We start from the raw sequence: 22,243 nt of genomic DNA, 5'->3' as shown, positions 1-22,243 counted from the left end.
CATTAACTTTTACTGGCTCCAGGCAATCAGTCATGTCGGACTCCACTTAATGCATGAAGTAAATCTGTATAACAACTTTTCTTGCGTGTAGGTTGCTGCTGCGAGGTTGTCCTTGTTGTTTCCCATTGTGACGGGGATTTTAAAACCACTGACACAAAAGCAGAGGAAGAGGAGGAGAGCGTTGACTCGGTCGGCGTAGGGCGACCTTCCAGCTCCACGGAAGATATTATGTTTCATCTGCCTGATGACGAATGATGAAGAAGCAGAATTGAAACAGAAATGTTCAAATAAAATCAGTAACACCTCCTAAAGCATCGTGGCAGAGAGATGTCCTATAGTGACCCCGTCTGCATCTATCAGCAGGCTTTCTGACATCCCCGCCATCAAAATAAATAGAAGTGCAAGTGTGACATATTTCCTCCAGACTGGGCCTTGCATGCGTTGGTCATCTGCCTGACTCTTGGTGTGCAGCTTGTTACTACTGAGCTCCGTCCAGTAGCACTCGTCATGTGCTTATGTCTCTTAATCCCAAACTAAAGCTAAGATTAGCCCACATACGCACACACACACACACACACACACACACACGCACACAAGGGTCACACGCTCAACACCACACACACACGGCAACAAGAAGAGATCACACACACCTTGCATAAACAGGGTGACACCGACTTACACACACATGATTACACACGGACACATGCACACCAACACAAAGCTCTTTCTTCTCTGTAGCCACTTTAGCACTAAGTGAAAGAGAGTCGCCGGCACCCCGCGGTGTCGACACTTAGTCGGACCGACAGCGCAGAGTCCTTCACACGCACAGATCACGCAGCCGAGCAACCGCGAAAAAGAGGAATGTTAATTCCGAGCCTTCGTTTTCACTCCGATGCGCAGACGTCCTCCCCACCAAATCTGAAAATGCATCTAGCGCCACGACCCGGAGCTTTTGCTCTCCAGTGAGGACAGATCTGAAAATGCCAAACACTTTCAGTGCCAACGAGGAAGCGGAGGCACAGACGGAGGCTGCTTCGAGTCCACGCACAACTGGGTGTTGTCTTTTTCCCCGTTTGTGTTTATTTTTGTCAGACAACTTTGCAATCATGAAACAGTAATTGGTGTCCCGGTGCAACAATTACCCTCCAGCTTGATTAATAGGTCGAGTTTACGTTGTGCTGCTTCAGCTGCCCGACGGGAAAAACACCGAACGGGAAATAAAACACAGAGTTTAGTGGTTGTTCTGGTATATTTTAAAAGAGCAGCTGATTATTCAGTCAGTCCAGTGGTTGCAATACATCTTGAAATGATTCTACACTACTTTTGATAACCAATTAATTGATAAAGTCAGTTATCAATCAAAAATGAGAACCTTTCATCAATAGGAGGATTGGCTGCTTTTATCTGATTTATATGTTTTTTTGAATAAATCTTGAGGTGAAATATTTTGGGTGTTGCTTGGGCTCAGAGTAGTTCTGACAGAGATGGAGAGCATCACGGACATGAAGTCTGACAATATTAACAGCAGAGCTTGTTCATGTGGGAAGTTGATAAACGTGCATTTCCCTGCAAATGAGTCGAAATGGCAGAAAAGTGTCGAAACGTACCAAAACCGCATGGCAGCTTAAGGACCTGCGGTAATGTGTGATGTCTTTTTTTGTTGTTGTTGTTTAAATGGATTTTATAAAAACAAATATCATCACGAACAGTATTGACCAGGAACCGGTATCAAAGTCAAGATATCGGTACCGTTGTCGAAGAGCCCTCCGAACAGATCTCCCGTGAACAATATCTTCAACGTGTTGGTGACAGAGATGCTGACAGGTGTCACCTCCCTCCCAACGGGCCCGTTGCACACGCTTAAGAAGTTTTGACAGGAAACCCTCTGATGGGATCCGACAGCGGGCCGTCGGCCCGACACCGCCGGATGCAGCGCAGGCTGCCGCTGTCTGATGCAGACGTGACAGTGAAGGTCCGAGCGGCACCGTGTTTGAACATTTTCTGACGTGGAGGTTACTGCAGCATCCTTTGTTGGTTTGGTACATTCGGACTTTAATACACAGCGCTGACCTCGTCGTTAACTCCTGGACATCCGGGCCGCTCAGTTATTCCCGTCGTCGCCGGGTTACTGCGGCAGTTCAAGATAACCCCGCTTTGATCTCTGGCTGCAAGGACAACTCTGCCGTTATCTTCCCCGTTTTATCGACAGCGGTAGAAGACTTTCGCTTTCATTTCAGCGCATGCATCATCGTTACATCATTTACGATTGCTTTTTTTTTTTTTGAAGACCGTAGTGAGAAAGAGAGAAGACGACGGTGAGAGAAAGAGGAGAGTGCAGATTTCCCTGCAGGTCTCCATTTAATTTGTGTTAAGTAATGTCACGCAGTCTGATTGTGTGTACACGTGAGAATGGTTCTCTCGACGGTATTTCAAAGAGCATAATAGCAGAGAACCTCAAAGGTCACAGTTGAAACTGAAGCGTGCGCCTTCCCATAAATTCGGGGCCTGAGGTGTCAACAGATTTATCCAGAAACCAGAATATAGCTGGATGCTATTTAGATGCAATTAGTTGTGTTGGCTCATTATGTACAAACACTATTGCACGGTGGGCATGACTGGGGACAAGCATAAGCCCCAGATATCAGACTACACAAACACAAACACAAACACCACTTCTTTCTCCTCGAGTGCTTTAGTAAACACGCACATATGCCACTAAGAGATGAACACAATACTGTGTTACTGTCTGGGCAACCATATGGTGGGTGGTTGCGCGTGTGTGTGTGCGTGTGTGTGTGCGTGCGTGCGTGTGTGTGCGTGCGTGCGTGTGTGTGTGTGAAGATGGTCTCAGGAATGTGTGATATTTGTTGACCAAATAGAGGTCTTGTAAAAATCCGAGTGTTTAACAGCCAGAGCTTCTCTCCGTTCAGAAACAAACGTCTGCATGTTTACTTGACCCCAACAGACTAACAATCCAACAATGAACCTGCAGCTTGGTTTGGTCAGATGCTTTGACTGAGGTGACTCCAGATGTGAAGACATGCCAAACTACTGAATGGTGGTGTTATCGCTGAGGATGTGTGACTTTTGTGTGTGTGTGTGTGTGTGTGTGTGTGTGTGAGTGTGTGTGTGTGTGTGTGTGTGTGTGTGTGTGTGTGAGAACAGTTATTGCCAGTGTGTAAAAGCTGGAAAAACAGCACTGCCTGCAGCACATTTTTTCCCCTCTCCAAGCTGAAGTCACTGACTTCAAAACCCTTCTTAAAGTAACAATCTCAAAGATTTTTCATTTAAATAAATGTCATTCAAGTCCCTTCTACAGAATGAGGTAGCATGGTGGTGACTGAGGCTGTGCAACTCTGATTGAAGCCCTTTCATTTGCAGCATTATGAGCATGTCAGTGATGAAAATTCGGGGGGAAAGAAAAGCAGTAAATAATACGTCTTCCACCACCACCCCGCAGTGGTTGTTCTGTCAGATGGTGGGCGGAGCTAACACCACAGGCTTGCACTTCAACCACCTGACTCACATCACACAGACAACACTTTAGATATCTGTCTGTTTTGTCATACGTGACAAAAAAAACAGCTGTATGGAGCTCATTTCATGCCAAAAACTAACAAACAAACAAAAAACAGGTTTTACAATAACAACTTGCAGTAACTGTGGTTTTCAAATACAGAAGACCATTAACAAACTGACGCAAAGAGAAAATGTGCCTATTAAGACTTTTATCATCTTGTTGTAGCAGCATGATTAAACAAATGTTTCATTTAATAGGATAAACATGGGTTTAACTTCTTATTCTTGAATAAATACTGTCACACTTCCACTCCCACACACTATTTATACACACTGATCAAATTTCCACCTCTGAGTAATTGCAATATTTTATAATCTTAATATTTCTTACAATTCCACGTATTAGTATCGATGATGAAGACAACAGCAGAGACTCCTGTGACAGGGTGTATATTCCATCCACCTGGTGGCTGTAACACCGGGCCTGTTCACACCGGTCAGTAACAGTAACTCGGGTGATCTGATCACAAGTGAACATCTCTGAATACGGCGGGTGTAAATTAATCCAAAGTGCAAAGAGGAAGCATCGAGATCCAATCGCTCAGGCTACATTCACAGGTGGTCTGAGCCGCAGAGGGCCACCATTTCTTTTTTTCCGCAGTGCGCATGTGAATGCACCCGGGACCAAACAGAACGGCCGAATCAGCTGACTTCCTTGGCGTAAAGTAGAAGTGCGGAACTTCTGACGGAACAAGAAGAAAGCAGTGGTTTTTATTATTTCTCCTTAAATCCTGACACACAAGGTGCAGGAAGTGCAATGTGGTCTCCTGCAGGTTAAACCCGCAACGCATGTGGTCTTTACAAATGAAAACGATGCACGTGTTTATAAGCATGTAAGGCAGGGAAGTGACAGCCAATCACGAGTGGCCACTTGAGACGCATTGTAACAGCAGGTGCACTTGTGATCGGATCACCGGAGACACATGACGGCAGGTGTGAACAGGGCCACTAAACCAGAGTAACAGCTTGGGTGATCCTGCCTCCCTCTTCTCCCTCTTCTCCTTCGTCTTCTTCTTCCTCCTCCTCCTCCTCCTCTTCTTCTTCCTCCTCCTCTTCCTCCTCCCATCAATGACTCATTCTTACAGATAGCACCTGATCTCAACTCATCCTCTCATCTCTCCCACTAATCCAGCCTCATCCGCCAGCAGCAAACAGCTGGGAGGTGTGTCCACAGATGGGAAGAGAAGAGGGCAAATATTTGAGAGGGGTGAGTGTGTGAGTCAATACAGCCAGCCAGTTACACACTTTATCATATCTCCAGCAGACTATTCACTACGTCAGCACAAACACATCCATACCAGTCTGAATCAACAAACAAGCAGTCACTTAACACTGCGAGCTCTTCACCAGGTCCGGGACACGGTGAAAGGAGCAGGAGCGAGGGCTGTTTTTGACACAAGTTCGGGCGGCTGCGTTTTTAGTTGACAGATCTAGACACGGGATATTTTCAAGAATATTTTTTTCTCACGTGCAGTTTGAGAGCCGTCGGCGCACCACAGTGCTTCACACGGCAGGACAGAGGGGCCTCCACGTCCACAACATCCACGGTGGTACTGCTCTGTGGCGACGTTCACACCTGGCAGTAAAAATGCATCCTGGGCAGTCTGATCACAAGTGTTCAGCTAAGAGTGAAGATGTAAAAGCACCTGGGATGCATTGATGACACATTGAACCTGCTCAGACCACATTCAGAGGTGAGGCGGGCTGCATACGTGTCCTAGGCCACACTGAAGGACAACGGACTCCTCTGACGTCTTCTGTGCAAGTAACTGTAATAATTACACAGAGAAGAAATATCCAGCGTGATTCTCACATGCACAGCTGAACAGGTGGCCATAAAGCAGCTGTTCAGTGAATGAACACAGACTGTATACATTCTACCTGATGCTTATTTCCCCAAAGTCTTCTGTTTTTTTTCCAGTTTACCTCGTCTGTAATTTCTGCCACAGATCAGACGAACAGCTGTGAAAGACTTGCACAGTTCATTCAACCATCTCAAAGTCAGACCCTCTCAAACCCCGCTGGAAGAATTCAATAATTTGAACCCGAATTGACGCGATCTGGTTGAGCCTGACGGTTCAGGTTGTAAATTACAAACGAGTGTTTAAGCATTTGCAAATTTGAAAGACATGAGAAGTACTTTCATTGACGACACATTAAAATGAGGCTGGAGTGAGCAAATGATGTCTCATTTTGTTTTATACCTACTTCAACTCGCATTTCTCTACATGTTTACTTACTTGTTTATTTCTGTGATTTATGTGTTTATTTGCATATAAGCGGGAAGTAAAAGTTTGGTGGTCACTTGAGGCACATGTAGAGACGCGCTACGATGCCCGGTGTGAACAGGGCCTGTCATTTCGTGTCTTTTCTGTTGCTACGGCTGCAGGAGGTCCATGTACGGCCTTTCTGAGCAGGAGTTCTATGAACACTTGTGTAGAAGAGATGAGTAATGACAGCTTCATCGGAGATAATGACAGACTGAAAAACAAGAGAACAAACATGAGCAGAGACACCGTACAAGGGCAGGAGGAGGAAGAGGAGGAGGAGGAAGAGGAGGAGGAGGAGGAGGAGGGACACAACAGCAGTCAGAGAGCCCACGGTGCGTGGAGGGTTTGGTTTTGTGTGAGTGTATGTGTGTGTGTGTGTGTGTGTGTGTGTGTGTGTGTGTGTGTGTGTGTGTGTGTGTGTGTGTGTGTGTGTGTGTGTGTGTGGAGCAGTGCACACGTAGAAATATCACATGGCTCGTGGTGAGAGGAGCGTGTCAGTGTTAAAATAAATGTAGCATTGCTACCATCTAGAGTGGGTCACGACAAAGAGTTGAAGAGCTGAATCATGTCAACGAATACTCAAATTCAGGGCTGAATAGCTATATCCTTTTTTTTATTTTTATTTTTTATTAAATTCTTTTTTCTTTGGATTTGAATGTGATTTCACCACCACTTACATGTGCACTTTCCAATGTGAGTTTTGACTTTTTTTTTACAAATTAAAAAAAACTTGTGATCGCTGCCTGATACACAAATGAGGCATTGCTTCTAAAAGACAAACAGTCTCTCCCAAAACCAGCCAAAACTCCTGGAATGTTTATAATTTGGACCACAACGATATAAAATATAATAACTAGAATAACTGAGATGCTAGTATCTTATTTACAGTCCTAAATAGCAGCGGTTTTGTAGATGAGAGTGAGGGAAAGCAGAGAGACTGAGCAGAGACTGGGACATGAAGAGGGAACTGAAGTGGTAATCGTTCACTGCACTGATTGTGGCGGCTTGAAGCAAGACAATATGGTTTTCCACCGAGCTCACCAGAGCAAGTCTTGCTCTGCTTCTGTGTCACCAAAGCCCCAGTCGCACTTCCAATGGGTCTGGGACACGGGGCACGTGTCCCCCATCTGTCAGACAGTATGTCAACACAGCCATTATAATCCTGCTAAACGGAGGCCTGTTAAGGCCCTCTGCATCGACACGTCTCAAAAACCCGAACCTTATCTCTCCACCGCGTCACACTGCCTCCATCGCTCACTTCCATTTACTTCTCTTGTTTTGTATCTTTTCAAATCAGTTTCCTTTTCCCGTTTTCTGGGGGGCGGTGCCACGCTTGGCGGCAGACCACCAAGTATCTCCCAATACGCAGCCAACAGAATAAAACGGGATTCAAACCGAGTCAAACACAAGTGCATCATTGAAATGACACATTTTAAAGTGAGGTGTTCTGTGGCCGGGCCTGCCGTGACGAGCATGCTCAAACACACCGCCGTGCCGTGCAGTCCATCTCCTCCACAGCCACTAGAAAGGATTCAAACCCAGGTGGGAGCTACAGTGAGGCCACAGACTTTGAATAAACAGGTCAGTGGGTGCAGGTTGATGTCCACAGTCAAAATGTGGATAAGCCTGTTGTGTGTGTGTGTTTAACTTTCTATATGTCTGTACAACACTGCACATGCACAGACATGAATTGCAATGAGAAAGATCAGAGGGACTGAAAAGGACCGGGCTCATGTGACTGGGTTGGTGTGAGTGGGATGGTGTGAGTGGGTTGGTGTGAGTGGGAGTGTATTCTTGTGTATATAAGCGCCACATCAGAACGTGTTTGTACGTGTCGGAAATCAAAAGAGATTATAATCATTCCCAACGGCTGCATTCAAAGGCGTAGACAGCCATCAGAGAGGGGGCAGATGTGATATTGTTTAAATATGAGGATAATGATGCACATCAGATCGACGGTCTCTCCTGGAAGCCGTTCATTACGTTGCACTCAGCAGTTTACATGATGAGCGCTACAAGTAGGTGGGTGGGGGGTTCATGGTATCCAACCATGTTGCAAACAATTATGACGAAATACGCTGGCCCCTTAAATCTGTGCATTCCTCTCAAATCAACTTCCCCAACACACACAGATCAACCTCATCTGATCGATATCAGCCATTGTTCAGGAAGCAGGCCGGATGGAGTGTACCACCGTTTATCACTGCGACAGGAGACGAGCACTTCCTCTTTCAGGAGCCCATTATCACCATTCAGAAAACATTTTCAACACAAAACCCATAATGGCAAGTTGAATGAAACAAATGAAATGCATCTATTCTAGTTTACACTAGCGGCCACCATCAGAGTACATCAGGCTCATCTGAATGCACACGCAGCCATGGAGTATAAGCATGTGGGCATGTCGCACATACAACATGAACATGGCCTGTAGCTCTCTCTGTGTGTGTGTGTGTGTGTGTGTGTGTGTGTGTGTGTGTGCGCGCGCGCGCGTATGCGTAAATCAACAAGCATTTGGGTCTGATTCAGCAGCGATGCAAACAGAATTAAATGTTTATTTCAGTCGGCCGTTGGAACATCTGGATGACGCTGCAGTAAGAGAGAAGCATTCGGCCTGCTTCATATGACAAGCAAACGAAAACACATGTTGAAACATTAACACCCACACTGAGAAATCACAGTCACAGTTCTTGATCACACACACACACACACACACACACACACACACACACACACACACACACACACACACACACACACACACACACACACACACACATCCCCCAGGAGCAAGGAAAAACTGTGTGGCCCTCCAATTAACAGGTAATAAGTTTTAATGGACTCGTACCTTGTTAGAACCGAGTCTTTATAGCTTAGTAAATAACTGGCAGATGACTTGACTCCAGAACCGGAGGACTAACACTACTCCCGGTTGCACCAACACTATTCCCGGTTGCACCAACACTATTCCCGATTGCACCAACACTACTCCCGGTTGCACCAACACTACTCCCGGTTGCACCAACACTATTCCCGGTTGCACTAACACTACTCCCGGTTGCACCAACACTATTCCCGATTGCACCAACACTACTCCCGGTTGCACCAACACTATTCCCGGTTGCACCAACACTACTCCCGGTTGCACCAACACTATTCCCGGTTGCACCAACACTACTCCCGGTTGCACCAACACTATTCCCGGTTGCACTGATATTATCGAGCACAACACTACTCCCGGTTGCACCAACACTACTCCCGGTTGCACCAACACTATTCCCGGTTGCACTGATATTATCGAGCACAACACTACCTCTCAGATCTTATTACGCCACAGACACGGCACAAATTCCAGTTTCTTGTGATTCTGGTTCCGTTCCCACCAAAGCAAAGATTCAACAGACCTCTGGTCAGCACCGGGCGGTGAGCTACAATGTTGCTCACAACATATGAAACCTGCAGCAATAAAGGTTCAGAGCAGTGAAAACAGATGAAATCATCGCAAAAAGCCTCTCGACATCTGCAAAGCATCGTTAGCACAGGAGGGTTCTGACACTGCGCCTGCCACTTTAACCTTTCTCTTCGTAGATAGTGAACAAACAGGACGGACTGTCAGTGGAAGCACATGTCCGACATGAAGTTCAATCTTTGGTGCAAACAAACACACACACACACACACACACACCTCTCCACACACACCTTTGACGGTTGCAAGCAGGCAGTGAAGAAGTTTTAGAGAGGGAAAGCAGGAAGTGTCTTCTGATGCTCTGTGTGGGTTGACAGTATGAATGACGACCTCTGCAGCTGCTAGAAAACTCCACACAACCATTTTTCAGGCTTGAAAGGGAAATGGCTTTTTCCCTGTGTGTTACATGGTGGGTGTTGTTTTTCCAGCAGGCCGAAGCTGTAACCCAGGTGACAGTGTGTGCTTTGGCTGACTGCATGGAAATTGGTTTAGACTGAAAAGGCTCCAATTGAACGACACTGAGGCAAAGAAAACAAACTGGAAACAGGAGAAAGGAGGAGAGTAAAAAATAGCGCTGAAATTTCATTGGCTGCATCAGCAGCTTTTGGCAACTTAATCCTCTGACTTGGCCAAACCAAAAACCAGCCGTCCCTTAAAAGAAGGCGCTGGTTTTGGTCTGCAGTGATATTTACCCGTAAGATCTGCGGGAACTAGCATGTGTACTTCTGTGCTGCTCAGTGACTGCACAGAGATCTTTATTACCTCTCTAAATGTGTCTGTGTGTTATGAACCTACTGCTAGAACTAATTATACACACACATGACTTCACTGTGGGAGAGCATTCAAACACATGGGTCAGCAGCAAGACAATCCAATAATAATGCATTAATGAAAGTAGCGTATCCTTGTTAGCCAACAGAAACCTGCTGCGACAACAAACTCCGGTCCTGACTGATGTGCTCACACACACAAAACAGGGCACATGTAACTGGTGGTGAATAAGCCTGGTGCGAGTCTGTGTGTGCACTATGCTTCAATGCTCTTCATGAGGTTGCTTCCAACACGGGGCAGGTATGAGGGACAAGACAGCTGGCTGAACATCCTCCTCCCGATAAGAATAACAAGCCTCCTGCTACTACTTTTTTTTTTTTTTTAAACTGTGCAAATGATTAATCGATTGTCAAAAAAACCAAGAAAAAAAAACGGCAACTTTAACAAGAAGGGCACTCTGAGAGCACAGCACCGAGGCCAACGGGCCTTCGCCGAGGCCAACGGGCCATCGCCGAGGCCAACGGGCCACTCTTATCTGCAACTACAACCACTGTCTGGATGCATTTGAATAACTATGACAGCGATGTCAACACCTGCTTGAGCCCAGATGAAGCCTCAAATGGCAGCTGTTGTACCGGTTCCAGTTCCTCCTTATGAAACCACCGTCCCAGAGATCTCCATGACGACTACTTGCTGCGCAAAGTTTGAACAAGTACATGTGTATCCCAGACGATAACTGTAACCTGTGAATGTGGATATTCATATGAAGTCATCGTATTTAAAGAATCACCCCCCCTCCCCCACCGCACCACCTCGGCAGAGGTAACAATCAATCCTACAAATCACTGCGTGTCTTTACATGGATGTGCGTGTCCAGTTACGAGGCTTATCCCTGCTTTGATCCATATCCATATCCCTGTTTACATGATAAATACCAGTACCGTGGTTACTGATTACTGCATGCCGTAATGTTTATAAACACCAGCAGTTTGTGTTGACCTGTTGAGCTGACGTTGACATTTTACAGACTAAACCACTGGATTCTTTAATCATGAAAATGATTGTGAGTTAGCGTCTGGGTCCATGAACAGGTAATTATAAGATCAGAGATTATCCAGCACCAGATGACAGAATCTGTAACATAAAGTGTTGTGACAGAGATTTGATGGAGGAGACTGTGTTTTGACACAGGGCCTGAATCACGTCCTCAGATCAGCAGGCGTGTTCTCATGTTGGAGAAGCGTTGTATAATAGGTCAGGTTGTTTGTACTGAACGTTTCCCCTCAGAATATCATCGGTGAACTCGGTCTTGACAGTCTGACCCTGGGACATGAACTGCAAGTGCACAACATAACTTGGAATACTTTTTCAGGAAGGTTATAGCTTCCCAATATTTTTGAAACTATTAAAAAAAAAACCCGACTCACTGCACTTTGAAACCATCACCTTGAACGCATGCCTCCGACACGATAAACACTGACAAGCCTTTTTCTCTTTCCTCAAGAGATTATCCGAGCTTTTACAGCCAAGCAAATTAAATAACTGTTGACGGCAACTTTGGTTTCATGTTGAAGACCATTTCCAGACAGTGCAAACGATCATAAAAGATGGCTATGACTTGTAAAGCACTTCAGCAACTCCGATTTGTAGGAAATCTTTTGAGAATTTCACACAAAATTCCAGAGAGAAGAGCCGATAGGGAAATGATCTGTAGGTCGAGGTCCTGGAACAGGCTGCTTGTTGCACAGACAAATGAAGTGCTTCAAACAGGCCGCTCCCCCCCGTCATCTGGAGAACATGACCGATTACTCCATTAGTAAAAAGGTCAGGTGCCAGATGTTTTTTCTACCAACTATGCAAACAGGAAGTGGAAATAAAGAAAGTGAGAAGAGGTCCCTGGATTGCAGCTCTGTTTACGCTGCTCTCTCTATAATACTGCTGAGCAAACACACCAGCTGAAGGAGATGAAAAAAACCATCTATGTTTAATTGAAAATGAAGCAATGACTGGCAGTACCCATGAATGTCTGTCAGACTGTGTTTAGTGGATAATCTGTAGATACTCTATCTCGATTGAGTACATTTTCTAGACTGCACTTACTAAATCAGTTACTGAGAAAAAGATGGTAATATTTCTTTTTGATTCATTTGCAGCTGGCAGAAGAAAATGTAGTGGGGTAAATTGCTTGAATTGTGCACTCACAATTAAGTCGTAGGAACTATATGGTATTTCTAACCAATTAAATGGCTCCACTGACAGAAAGTAGGATGAGAAGAAAGACACTTCCGAAGAAATGATCAATTTTGCCGAGGCGTCCCACAGCTCAGAAACAACCAGCATAACTCCAAACAAAGCGTGCGGGTACTTCAGCAGGTAGCTGCTGTGTGAAGGGCTCGACCAGCTGCCAAATGCAGCTTTATTTACCTCTCACTGCACACGGAGAGCTGCCAGCATTTTCTAGGGGTGATTTCTCCTGCTTGATGAGGATGGATAAATATTTCAGTGGTTCAGTGTTAGATCTCTCTGCTTTATCATCTATGTGTAATTGTGCATGTGGGAACCAGTCTTCCAGCTGATTTTCTCCTCCAAACCCCTGCAGAGAGGCCAAGATCATATAATACAAGCTGCTTGAATACACACACACACACACACACTGGAGACAGCACCATGTATTCCCATGAGGCCACGGTCCCATTCAGTCACAACCATTACCACATCGTTAACACATTAAAAAGCTTTGCATTTGTAATTGGACGTTTTCAGTCACTAGTGCAGTCTCTCAATTAAAATGGAGCTAAAGAGAGCATCTCGGGTCTCCAGCCTGGTCATCTCAACAGCAGCCTCTGAAATGGACAACACAAAGCAAAAAAACAATACGGCAGCTTGCCAGACGCTATTATTCAAACTAACCCACGGTGTTGATTTGTTTTTCCAGGGAGTCTCTGCAGTGAAGCCAGCTACCGTTAAGTTCAGTGCCAGGCAGGCAGGCTGCCTTTTAAAATACACTTATGTTGAACCAAGTAAACAGAGCAGTGTTTAACCTACTGACCCACAGCCCAGGGCTCTGGTGGCGGTGTCACGGCCTGAGTGGGTTATTAGTGGAACCCCTCTGGCCATTTCATCAATACACATTGAGGCTGGCCAACAGTAATGCTCAGCAATAGCAAGAAGAAGCTAGTCGCGATTATTACCATTAACAAAACAAGCCCCAAGGCCAACTCTGAGAGTCTTGGCTCCTTGTAGTGGAGCTGCCTGTCTGGATATAGGTCAGTGTCTCACATGTGTAATTAAGGACAGATGTGTGCAAACGAGCGATGGCCTGATCCCAACATAAAGATCAGAATCAGGGCCGATCAAGACATGTTTTAATCCAGCGGTGTCGGCTACACTGAGGTGTATTCAGCCCCAATCGTTTGTTTCACGTGAACTCTCGCACGGGGGTCACGAACACAGAGTGTTTGTGGCAGGATGTGGCTAAAGAGTGTGCAGTGCAGAAATATTACGAAATCAAAAACAAACGCAGTGCAGCAATGTCTGTAATGCGAGCATGTGGGGAAGCGGTGGTAACATAGCTGCGTTCAATACGACAGATATAAAAAAAAATTAAACACTAAAGTGTCGAGAGAATTCACTCAGGTAACTGATAAAGTGGCATGATGATGTTTATTTGTTGTGACTGTGAAAGTTCAAGTTGTTACACCAATTCAAAGTGGAAATGTGATTCTGACAATTAGATGATGTTCTTACTGCAATTTATATTATTTAGACATGTTTTAAAAAAATAAAACACACAGTATCACTAAGTGGAATTGTGATAGAAAATAAATATCCGTTTCATTTTGCAAAAGAAATATAAATAAAATGTAAAAAAAAAACATTGAGGAACAGCTTGGATGCAGGCAATATTTTCTTAATGCATTACAGACCTATTCAACTGTCAAGCATATTTACCGGTTTGATATTCATAACTTAATGAACTTGAAGTGTGCACTGTGCAGCTGGATCATCAGGGAAAATACAATAATTAACTATACAGGCACGTTGCACTTTGGCAAAAGAAGACACTCTACTGTTCCTGAGGGAAAGAGGAGGGACCAGGCAGCCACACACTTACAAACCTTCCTTGTTATTACCCTTATTTCCTCCACGGCAACCTGAAAAAGGCAGCAGTGAAACAGGGAACTGGTACGTGTTGTTATTCCCTGTGGGCTAAAGCATGATGTCAGTTCACTACATGAGGTGAATGGGACACATGCACAGGGGGATGCAGCTAGGCCTCGGGCTTCTACTCCCCCATCCCCTCTGGAGAAGGGAGAGGGGGGGGGGGGGGGGGCGCACACCACACAACAGCAAGAACTGACACATGCAGCACATACACACACATTAGCACACACCTCCTTGGGCTGAAAGTTATCATGACATTCAGGCTTTGAACAGCACCCTCAGAGTGTCCTCTCGGGCCGTGAGGTATGCAAATGGAGGCTAATTCATTTCATTCACAGTGGAGCAGATCGCCTCGACAGTGATGTATGTTATAGGATAACATCCACTGTTAAATCCACAGCCGGTCCAAATATTCATTGATCCAATCAGCGGAGCAAAAGTGAAGTCCTGTTTTAGGCTTGATTCACAGAGGAGTTGTCATGAACATGAACACACACCCTACGGGTCGCTGCATAGATACGCAGCGGCTGGAGCGCGTCGACTGTGGGCATCAATACATTTCTGTAGGCCGCATCGTGATGCTACAACCATGACATCATAGCCGGGATACTGCGCAGTTGTGGTCGGATGCGCCGAAATTAGTATGTTTCTGTTGTCATCAAGTATTAGCTGCAGTGCAGCGTAGAGCTGGAAGGATTCTGGAAAAACAAAAGCAAAACATCTTCCTCACAGTGTATTTCTTGATGCGTAGTGCTGTCCCCTACTGTGAGAAACACGCACACAACTTTTATCCAAAGATGAACTAGAAAAGAGAGCGTGGCCCGGAGGCGCAGGATGTCTCTTAATGTGTGACTCAAACTAATGGACTGCTTCCCTCTACTGTGCCCCTGACCTCTCATGCTCCCTCAGTTATCCCATCTCCAGCGCAACATCTCTTTCTCCTCCTCCATCCCAGATTTCCTCTGCTCCCTCCCGTCGTCTTGCTCCGGAACGTCTCCATTTGCTCCGTCGCCCCCTTTCCGCTCCTTTTTTGTGCCTCGGGACGCGGCGGCACGGCGGGCCGGATCAATCCGACAGCAGCGGGACAGATGTACGCAAAACACACTCGCACACGTGCGGGTGACGGACGGGCTTTTGTCCGAGGTCGGCGCTCTAAAAATACAAACACGGGGCGAAACCCTTGTCATGCGTAGTGAAAATGCTGCATGTGCATAAGTGAATTCTGTTTTCCATGGGGCCCAACACCCACATTCATCCAACTCACACTGTCCAGGGGAAACGCACACAGCACAGCGCTGCTTTCCAAGCACAATTCACAACGACCTCCTGCGTAATCAACCCTGCAAAACACGCACACTCCCACCTATGCGACATCCTTTTAAAATAAGGCCTTTCCGGACTGCGGGGTTGTCATTCGGTTGAGCTTTCCTCCGGGCGTTACGCCCTCGTCCGCATGGTGCTTCGGTGGCGTCTTCAAGAGAAGCTGCGGCTGCAGCAGCTCTCCACGCAGAGACCGGCAGGCCGGCTGATAAAAGGCCACTCGCTCCTTCTGCAAACTGAAAATCACAGACAATCTGTCCAATACAATGTGCGATTGACAAAACCCAGACCGAGTGTGTGCTTATGGGAGGCTGACTCACAGCATTTGGATTCGAAGTGTTCCTCCTGTCTCACCGAATCCTCAGCCGAGGACATATTTTAAATGGTGATTATTATATTGTTACATAATACACGAGGACAGAGAAGTGACAGAGCAGCAGCATTTCTTCTTTGGAGCCATGCTTGTGAGTGTTTGAGTGAGAGAGTAAGAAATTGCTTGTGACTGTGTGGGATAAAAAGAGCTCACAGTGTTTTCAGGCTTGCCTAAACATGTACAGTGCGTAGCAGGTTCTTATCACACTGTCAGACAGGCAACCATCTCTGTGACACCGCAGAAGTCCCTTAACCAGTCAGCCTGCTATGACTGACTGACTGTCTGTCAGGCCTGCCAAGCTCCTGATTCACACGGAGCTTGTGTTTGTGCGCCCAATGAAGTGCTTCATTCAAGACCTGCAGTTTGGATGACACAGTCAGTCATTCATTCGCCGGTCAGAGCAGAAAGTTTCCCCTCAAACAGATTTTCACCACTCGCCCAGCTGTCTCAGATGACCACCAAAACAAAGTGACTGTCTCCCTCTGCATTCACTGCCTCTCTCCTCGCCGGCCTTTACGAGGTTCTGCCAGAGCAAGTTGGAAAGTCCCAGGTGTGGTGCCAGTGCTGCAGCCATTAGGCTGAACGACGCTGAACGCAACCAGTACAAAGGCTGAAAGGATCAGAGGGCCGGGTCAGCCGGCAAAAAAAACCCCACTGGAGATGAATGATCCTGCTGCCATTCTTCTAACTATTCCGGTTTATTAGTCATCATCAGAGCAGCAGCAAGGGAACATTCACAGACCATACCTGCTTTCACACAGCACACCTGTCACCACATCCTACTGGCGAGCAATGGATTATAATACATGAATATGCATGAGCTTCGTCCTGACATTTAACACAGGATTACTAATGGAAGATAATTGTAGCAACGACAGTATAATTCAAGTCATATTGCAGAAACAGAAGCTATTGTCTTAAACAGAGTGTAAGTCGATCTTAATGCTCATAAGTGTATCTTAAACATATTTACATTGCAGCTATAATAGACCAAGAGGATACAAGCATGCTTGATAGCTTTGTATCGGTGCAATCGTCCACAGAGGATGGCCATTACAACTGAAATGTTGGGACTCTGCACAAAAACGTGCCCTGCTGCCATCATCTTACCCTGGCAGTGGATCTTACTCCAAGTAGCCTGGATTGGACCTTCAGTCCCTAACGATGGCCAGATGTGCATGACTCATGATGCTCTGCGCCCTGCCCTTTAATCTCTGCAGCAAGTTGCCAACTGCCACCAGGTCAAAGCACACGGTAATCACGCCCGGTACTGGGTGTCTGAGCGGCACACAAACCACGCAGGAGGGTGATAAATGCTGCCACAGTAAACGACAGATCTTATCTGCAGGTCGGAGGAAGGTAATAAAAACGTGTGCTTATGCCGTCATAAAGAGGTAATATTCTCCCCATCTGGGATCGTTTCGGAAAAGGCCTGTTTTGTTTTGTTTTGTTCGATAATGTAGTTTTGCCGTTCGGTCGGAAACCTCCGGTAACGGTGGGTGGACCTTGAACGTAATGTCCGCAGGGCCACTGTTAGTAACTCCACAAACACCACCACGCTTTCTGTGCGCGCGTGTACGTTTCATAGTGTGCGTGCATCTGCGCGCGTGCCAAATCTCCAGGCTATTATGAGGGGCTAATTAGAGAGCCCCGGTGACCGGCGGTACCGCCGTTAATAGTGACGGGAACCGGCGATGCAACACTTACTTGCCAATGACCTCGCAGAGCTCGTACACATCTTCAAAGAGGATGTCGTCGTCCGCCATAGTCCGACCCCGGTTGGGGAAAAATTAGCCCCCAAAATATGCGTCCCAAATCTGCTTCTGTTCCCAAACGGGGAGGACGAAGGCCACGAGCAGCTGACCGCTGGACAGAAACAAACAAAACCCACTCGTGTCGTCCGCAGCCGGCCGGTCGGGAAAGAGTTGCAAAGAAAGGTTTCTAAATCCCAGTTGTTGCCTCCTTCGTCGACCCCCCGCCCCCCAAAAAAACCGCTGCGTCGCTGTGGGTTGAAGCGGCACAGGGAGAGCTCAATAATCCGGTTCGGGAGTCCGCCGGTTCGGCCCCACCTTTCCCGCGGCTTCCCGGTGTCGTGCCCCGGTCTCACTAAGACAACAGTACGTGGTTGTCCAACATGTTGGTAAACCGCTCCGCTGCTGTGTCTGCTCCCGGTTTGAACGCTGTGCTCACGGAGGGTGGAGTGCCCGAGCGGAGCCCGTGGACGGGACTGTTCATCGGGCTCGGGTTTCCGCGCGGGTCCAGGTGGGCTCCGGTGATCCTCACATCCCGAACACGCGAGGGTTACACTTTCGTCTTCTCGAGCGCGCGCACACCGTCCCGGCTCGCCATACAAGTCTTCAGCGTCCAGTCCCGAGGCGTCGCTGGCCGTCTCCTTCCCCGAGGCTCGGCAACACTTCCCGGCCGTTGGTTCACCTCGTATCCCTCCTCCGTCGCCCGTCTGCCCGGTCGTTCAGCTCCACGGAGCTTCCAGAGACCCAGGCTCCTCCTACACGGGAGTTATGAAACTGCTCGTCTGTCCTCCATTTTGGCGCCACGCCGTTACCCGCGGTTCCCCTTTCAGGGTTACGGGCTTTGAGCCAGCATGGAGGACAGCCGGCGCCATAAAGGTTTTTCTAAAACCGCAGTTTCCTCAGGACCTTTTCAATGGATAGGAATGAAGTGGAGTTCCCAACCGGAAGTGAGGAGGAGTATAAATGAAGAATGTCCATAAATGATAGAAACTATGCTGAGAAGTCACATTTCACATCTTCTGATGTTGATGGTGAATGGTAGCCTGTAGGAGACAGTCAACCAGAAAATAAAGAGCAACTCTTTGGAAAATATTTAATTGAGATACTTTTCAAATTAAAATGCCAAACAGTTGGTTTCAGTTTATCTGGTTTGAGAATTTGGTGCTTAACTCGGTTTTATATCATTATTAAATCATTTATTTGGAGCTATTGGATAAAATAATACATTTGAAGAAGTTACCGTTTCTGTCACTTTGTAAACAAAGCAACTAATCAATCAATCAAGAAAATAATCACCAAATTAATCAATCATAAAATGAATTGTTGAATGTAGCCATTGACATAAATGTCAATGACAGCTCCAAATGTTGCATTGAAACCGCTGCAAATAAATAAAAAGATCTCGATAGTGGTTTGATTTGCATCATTTATTTACAGATAAGACCAAACCACCTGTGAGGCCTGTTTGTGAATTTAATAGTGTGTGTACTTCTTTAAATTGTATGCTCTAAATAGTCACATAAATAAATGTTCCTCTAAATAATGAAAAGAATTATCAAACATATTTTAATTTAGAAAATAATTCATTGTAATTTAAATCCTATAATATTATACAACTGTAGAATTGAAATAAATGCAATAAGTAATTGTTTTGCAAAAAACTCATCAGCACTTAAATGTGCGCAAGTGTGCTCTTGATTGTCATGGATTCTGTTTTTATCTAAGAACAAATAAGAAAATATTGGTGAATGTCAGAATCTTAGAATAAACTGCACAAGTGGGTTTTAAGAATAACTTTCTTCTTCACAAGGGTAGGTGAATGAGGTCTGATATTTACAGAGATGCTCAGGTTATAAAAATGTTTTCAGTTGCTTTAATACCTTGTGAAAACACCTATTTAAAACACCTACCTAACCTAACCTAACCTATTTAATATATAGAGGCAGTGGGGTGTCTGCAGTATTCGCACCTTTCACCATTTGTTTTCACATAACACTCCATTATAAGAGAGGCTGGACAAAAGCATATGAGTGGTTTCATCCTCAACCTGCTTGAGGAGACCGATGCTGGGTTCCAAATGGTGTACTTGTGTAGTAACACTCAGTGCACAAGTGCATTCGCACTGTCCAGTACAGAAACATGCAGTCAACGACAAGCACCCAGATGATGCACCCAAAATGCTCCAAAAAAGAAGTGTGAAACGCAGGACACTTTCCACCATAAACAGTCACCATCTTGGCTACGTAGAAGAAGGGGTGGGACCACTGATATGAAGAATTTTCTAATTAAGGCATCGGAGGAAGCTGCAGCTGTTGATGAACACCACACAAAAGTGTTTCTTCTTCTCTACCACCATATTGCTGATATACAGAAGCCATCAGTATGTTTATTGTGAATTTTAAACAGAGGAAACGAAAACAGAACTGTAGCCTGCCTTCACAATCCCGTGATACGACTGCCAACAATATAAAACGGAGCGAGTGTAGACATGTGGGCACAATGTACAGACAAGAACTGTCTATTCATATTTTATGGGCTCCAGTGGGGCTAAATACATTGCCAGCTGATTGCCTAATTAATGCCATGTGAATAATTAAGCAGAGTTAGTAAACCCAAGATGATGAGCTTGTTCTTTTATTTATGGGTTTTCAACAAAAAGGATTTGATATAATTAAATAAGCCCCCGTAGCAGCTACAGTAGGTAGTGTTTTCGCCCTTGATATGTGCTTGCTTCGGTAGCACAAAAATATTTTATTTGGGCCATTTGAAACCTTAATAAAATGTGGTCGCTCGTCATGTAAGGTTGTGTGTGCAAGTGAGGAAGCTGGAATGTTGTGAAGTGATGCGCAGGAGGCCATTCGGATTAGAAATAAGAGAAATCAGGACATCAGAGGAAATCTTATCTCGAACCAACACACCCTTCTAGACTCAGCCGGTGGGACGGTGCTGTGTGTGTTTGTGTGTTTACCTCATGTTCTCAGCCCTCTCTCCCCACTCAAAAATCACAACCAAACCTGATGCACTATTGTATATGGCAGATTGCTTGTTTGTTTAACAGTATACTGTGCACACAAAAACATGCACACACTACCTTGCAAACGGTCATGTCAAGTGATTAACTTCGAAATGTGCAGCAATGAATTTCAGAGAAGGTGATGTTGATGATGTGTATTTGAGCATGTTGACCTTGAGCCGGCAACCCACAGCGACGTCACCCACTGGTTTGTGAACGGCCGTTACGAAGCCTCGCGTTCGGATATTTGCCGGCGCCATCTTAGGAAGAGGGACTTTAGCTTGCTAAACCTTGATAACGTGTTGAAAACAATTTATTGACTTTGAATTTTATGAGACTAGTTGAATGGGAGTTCATGGGGCTGAAAGCTTTCTGGAGCCAATCTCTAGTGGCACTCGGTGGTATTGAAGTTTAAGACACTTCTGAATCTGCCTCCTTTTTCAGACCCGGAAGCTACAACCACTTTTATACACAGTCTATGGGAGAAACCTTTGAACCTAATAGCCTGAGCAGTGGCAGGTGTACGAGGCCTTTGGCATCAGCCAGAGTTCAGAGTTCACATCCTGTGTTTGATTATGTTTAGGGAACCAAACACTTACGGTAAGGCCAGAGAAACATTGTGGTTTCACTTAAATGTTAACAACGTAAACATGTTGCATCTTGTGAGTAGATACAGGATAACAAATAAAATATTGTCACTAAACATTTTAAGCATGAACATTTTAAAGTTTGTTGATCAAAGTACATCCTCATTATGAGAATAAAAAACATTGTTAATCCGGTCAGCGTTATGTTTCCATTAATTGCTGCTTTATATTAGTAGTATATGGACGTAATTTCTGAGGGACAGCGTATGTGATGACACTATATAGTGTTAGCTGAGGAATATTCATTCATTGTCATTAGAAACCTCAATGATCATCATTTGATGTGTCTCAGTGGTTTTGGTTCCCCTTTATATGTACTTTAGTGTTGGGGTCACAGTTCAGAAGGTTTTCGGTTTCAGAAGAAACCAGAATTACCACATTCTTGTGTGCCTCTGCCAACCAGTCAAGTTGCAGTTTATATCCATGTATTTGTTTCCCAGTTTCCCAGTTCATGACTCATGTAGGAAAGATTTACACGTACTGTCATGTTTGGCCGATAACCAATTCAATATCTAACATAAACGTGAAATATGGTTACAATTTTCCATTCTGTTCCTGAGTCATGGCATTGAATAATAGCCATTAAAGTGTTTTTGCAGAACATTATGATGTCACAGCCAAGTTGACCTTCAATCTTTAAAAAACAAATATCATCATTTAATTGTTTTATTCTATTATACATTATACATTGTGGAGTATTTGTTATTATTATCGTACAAATTCTTAAGTTATGGCCACATAGCCAAAATCTTACTCGACCATCTTTAAGTCAAAATGAACATTTGTGTCAGATTTCAAGATATTCCCTAAAGGCATTTCTGAAATATTATGTTCTCGAGAACAAGTTGACATGATGTTTGACCTTTGACCTTTGACCTATTCTAATCAG

At 45.3% G+C, this 22,243-nt stretch overlaps 1 protein-coding gene across 1 annotated transcript in view; it reads right to left on the bottom strand.

Moving 5' to 3' along the window:
• The window catches only part of caska (calcium/calmodulin-dependent serine protein kinase a), a 140,277-nt gene extending 121,673 nt beyond the window's left edge, over positions 1-18,604 (bottom strand). Inside the window, 1 exon segment of the mRNA XM_069155115.1 lies at positions 17,651-18,604. Within this exon segment, the coding sequence (XP_069011216.1) occupies positions 17,651-17,709 (59 nt within the window). The 5' untranslated portion in view covers positions 17,710-18,604.
• Positions 18,605-22,243: the final 3,639 nt, after the last annotated feature.

This window comes from Embiotoca jacksoni, unplaced genomic scaffold (genome assembly GCF_022577435.1).
Source record: "Embiotoca jacksoni isolate LCO1_2020_lvr unplaced genomic scaffold, fEmbJac1.0.p SCAF_2, whole genome shotgun sequence".
NCBI classification, from domain to species: Eukaryota; Metazoa; Chordata; class Actinopteri; family Embiotocidae; genus Embiotoca; species Embiotoca jacksoni.
Note: the sequence above shows the minus strand (reverse complement) of the source record. Positions and strands in the feature narration are given on the sequence as shown.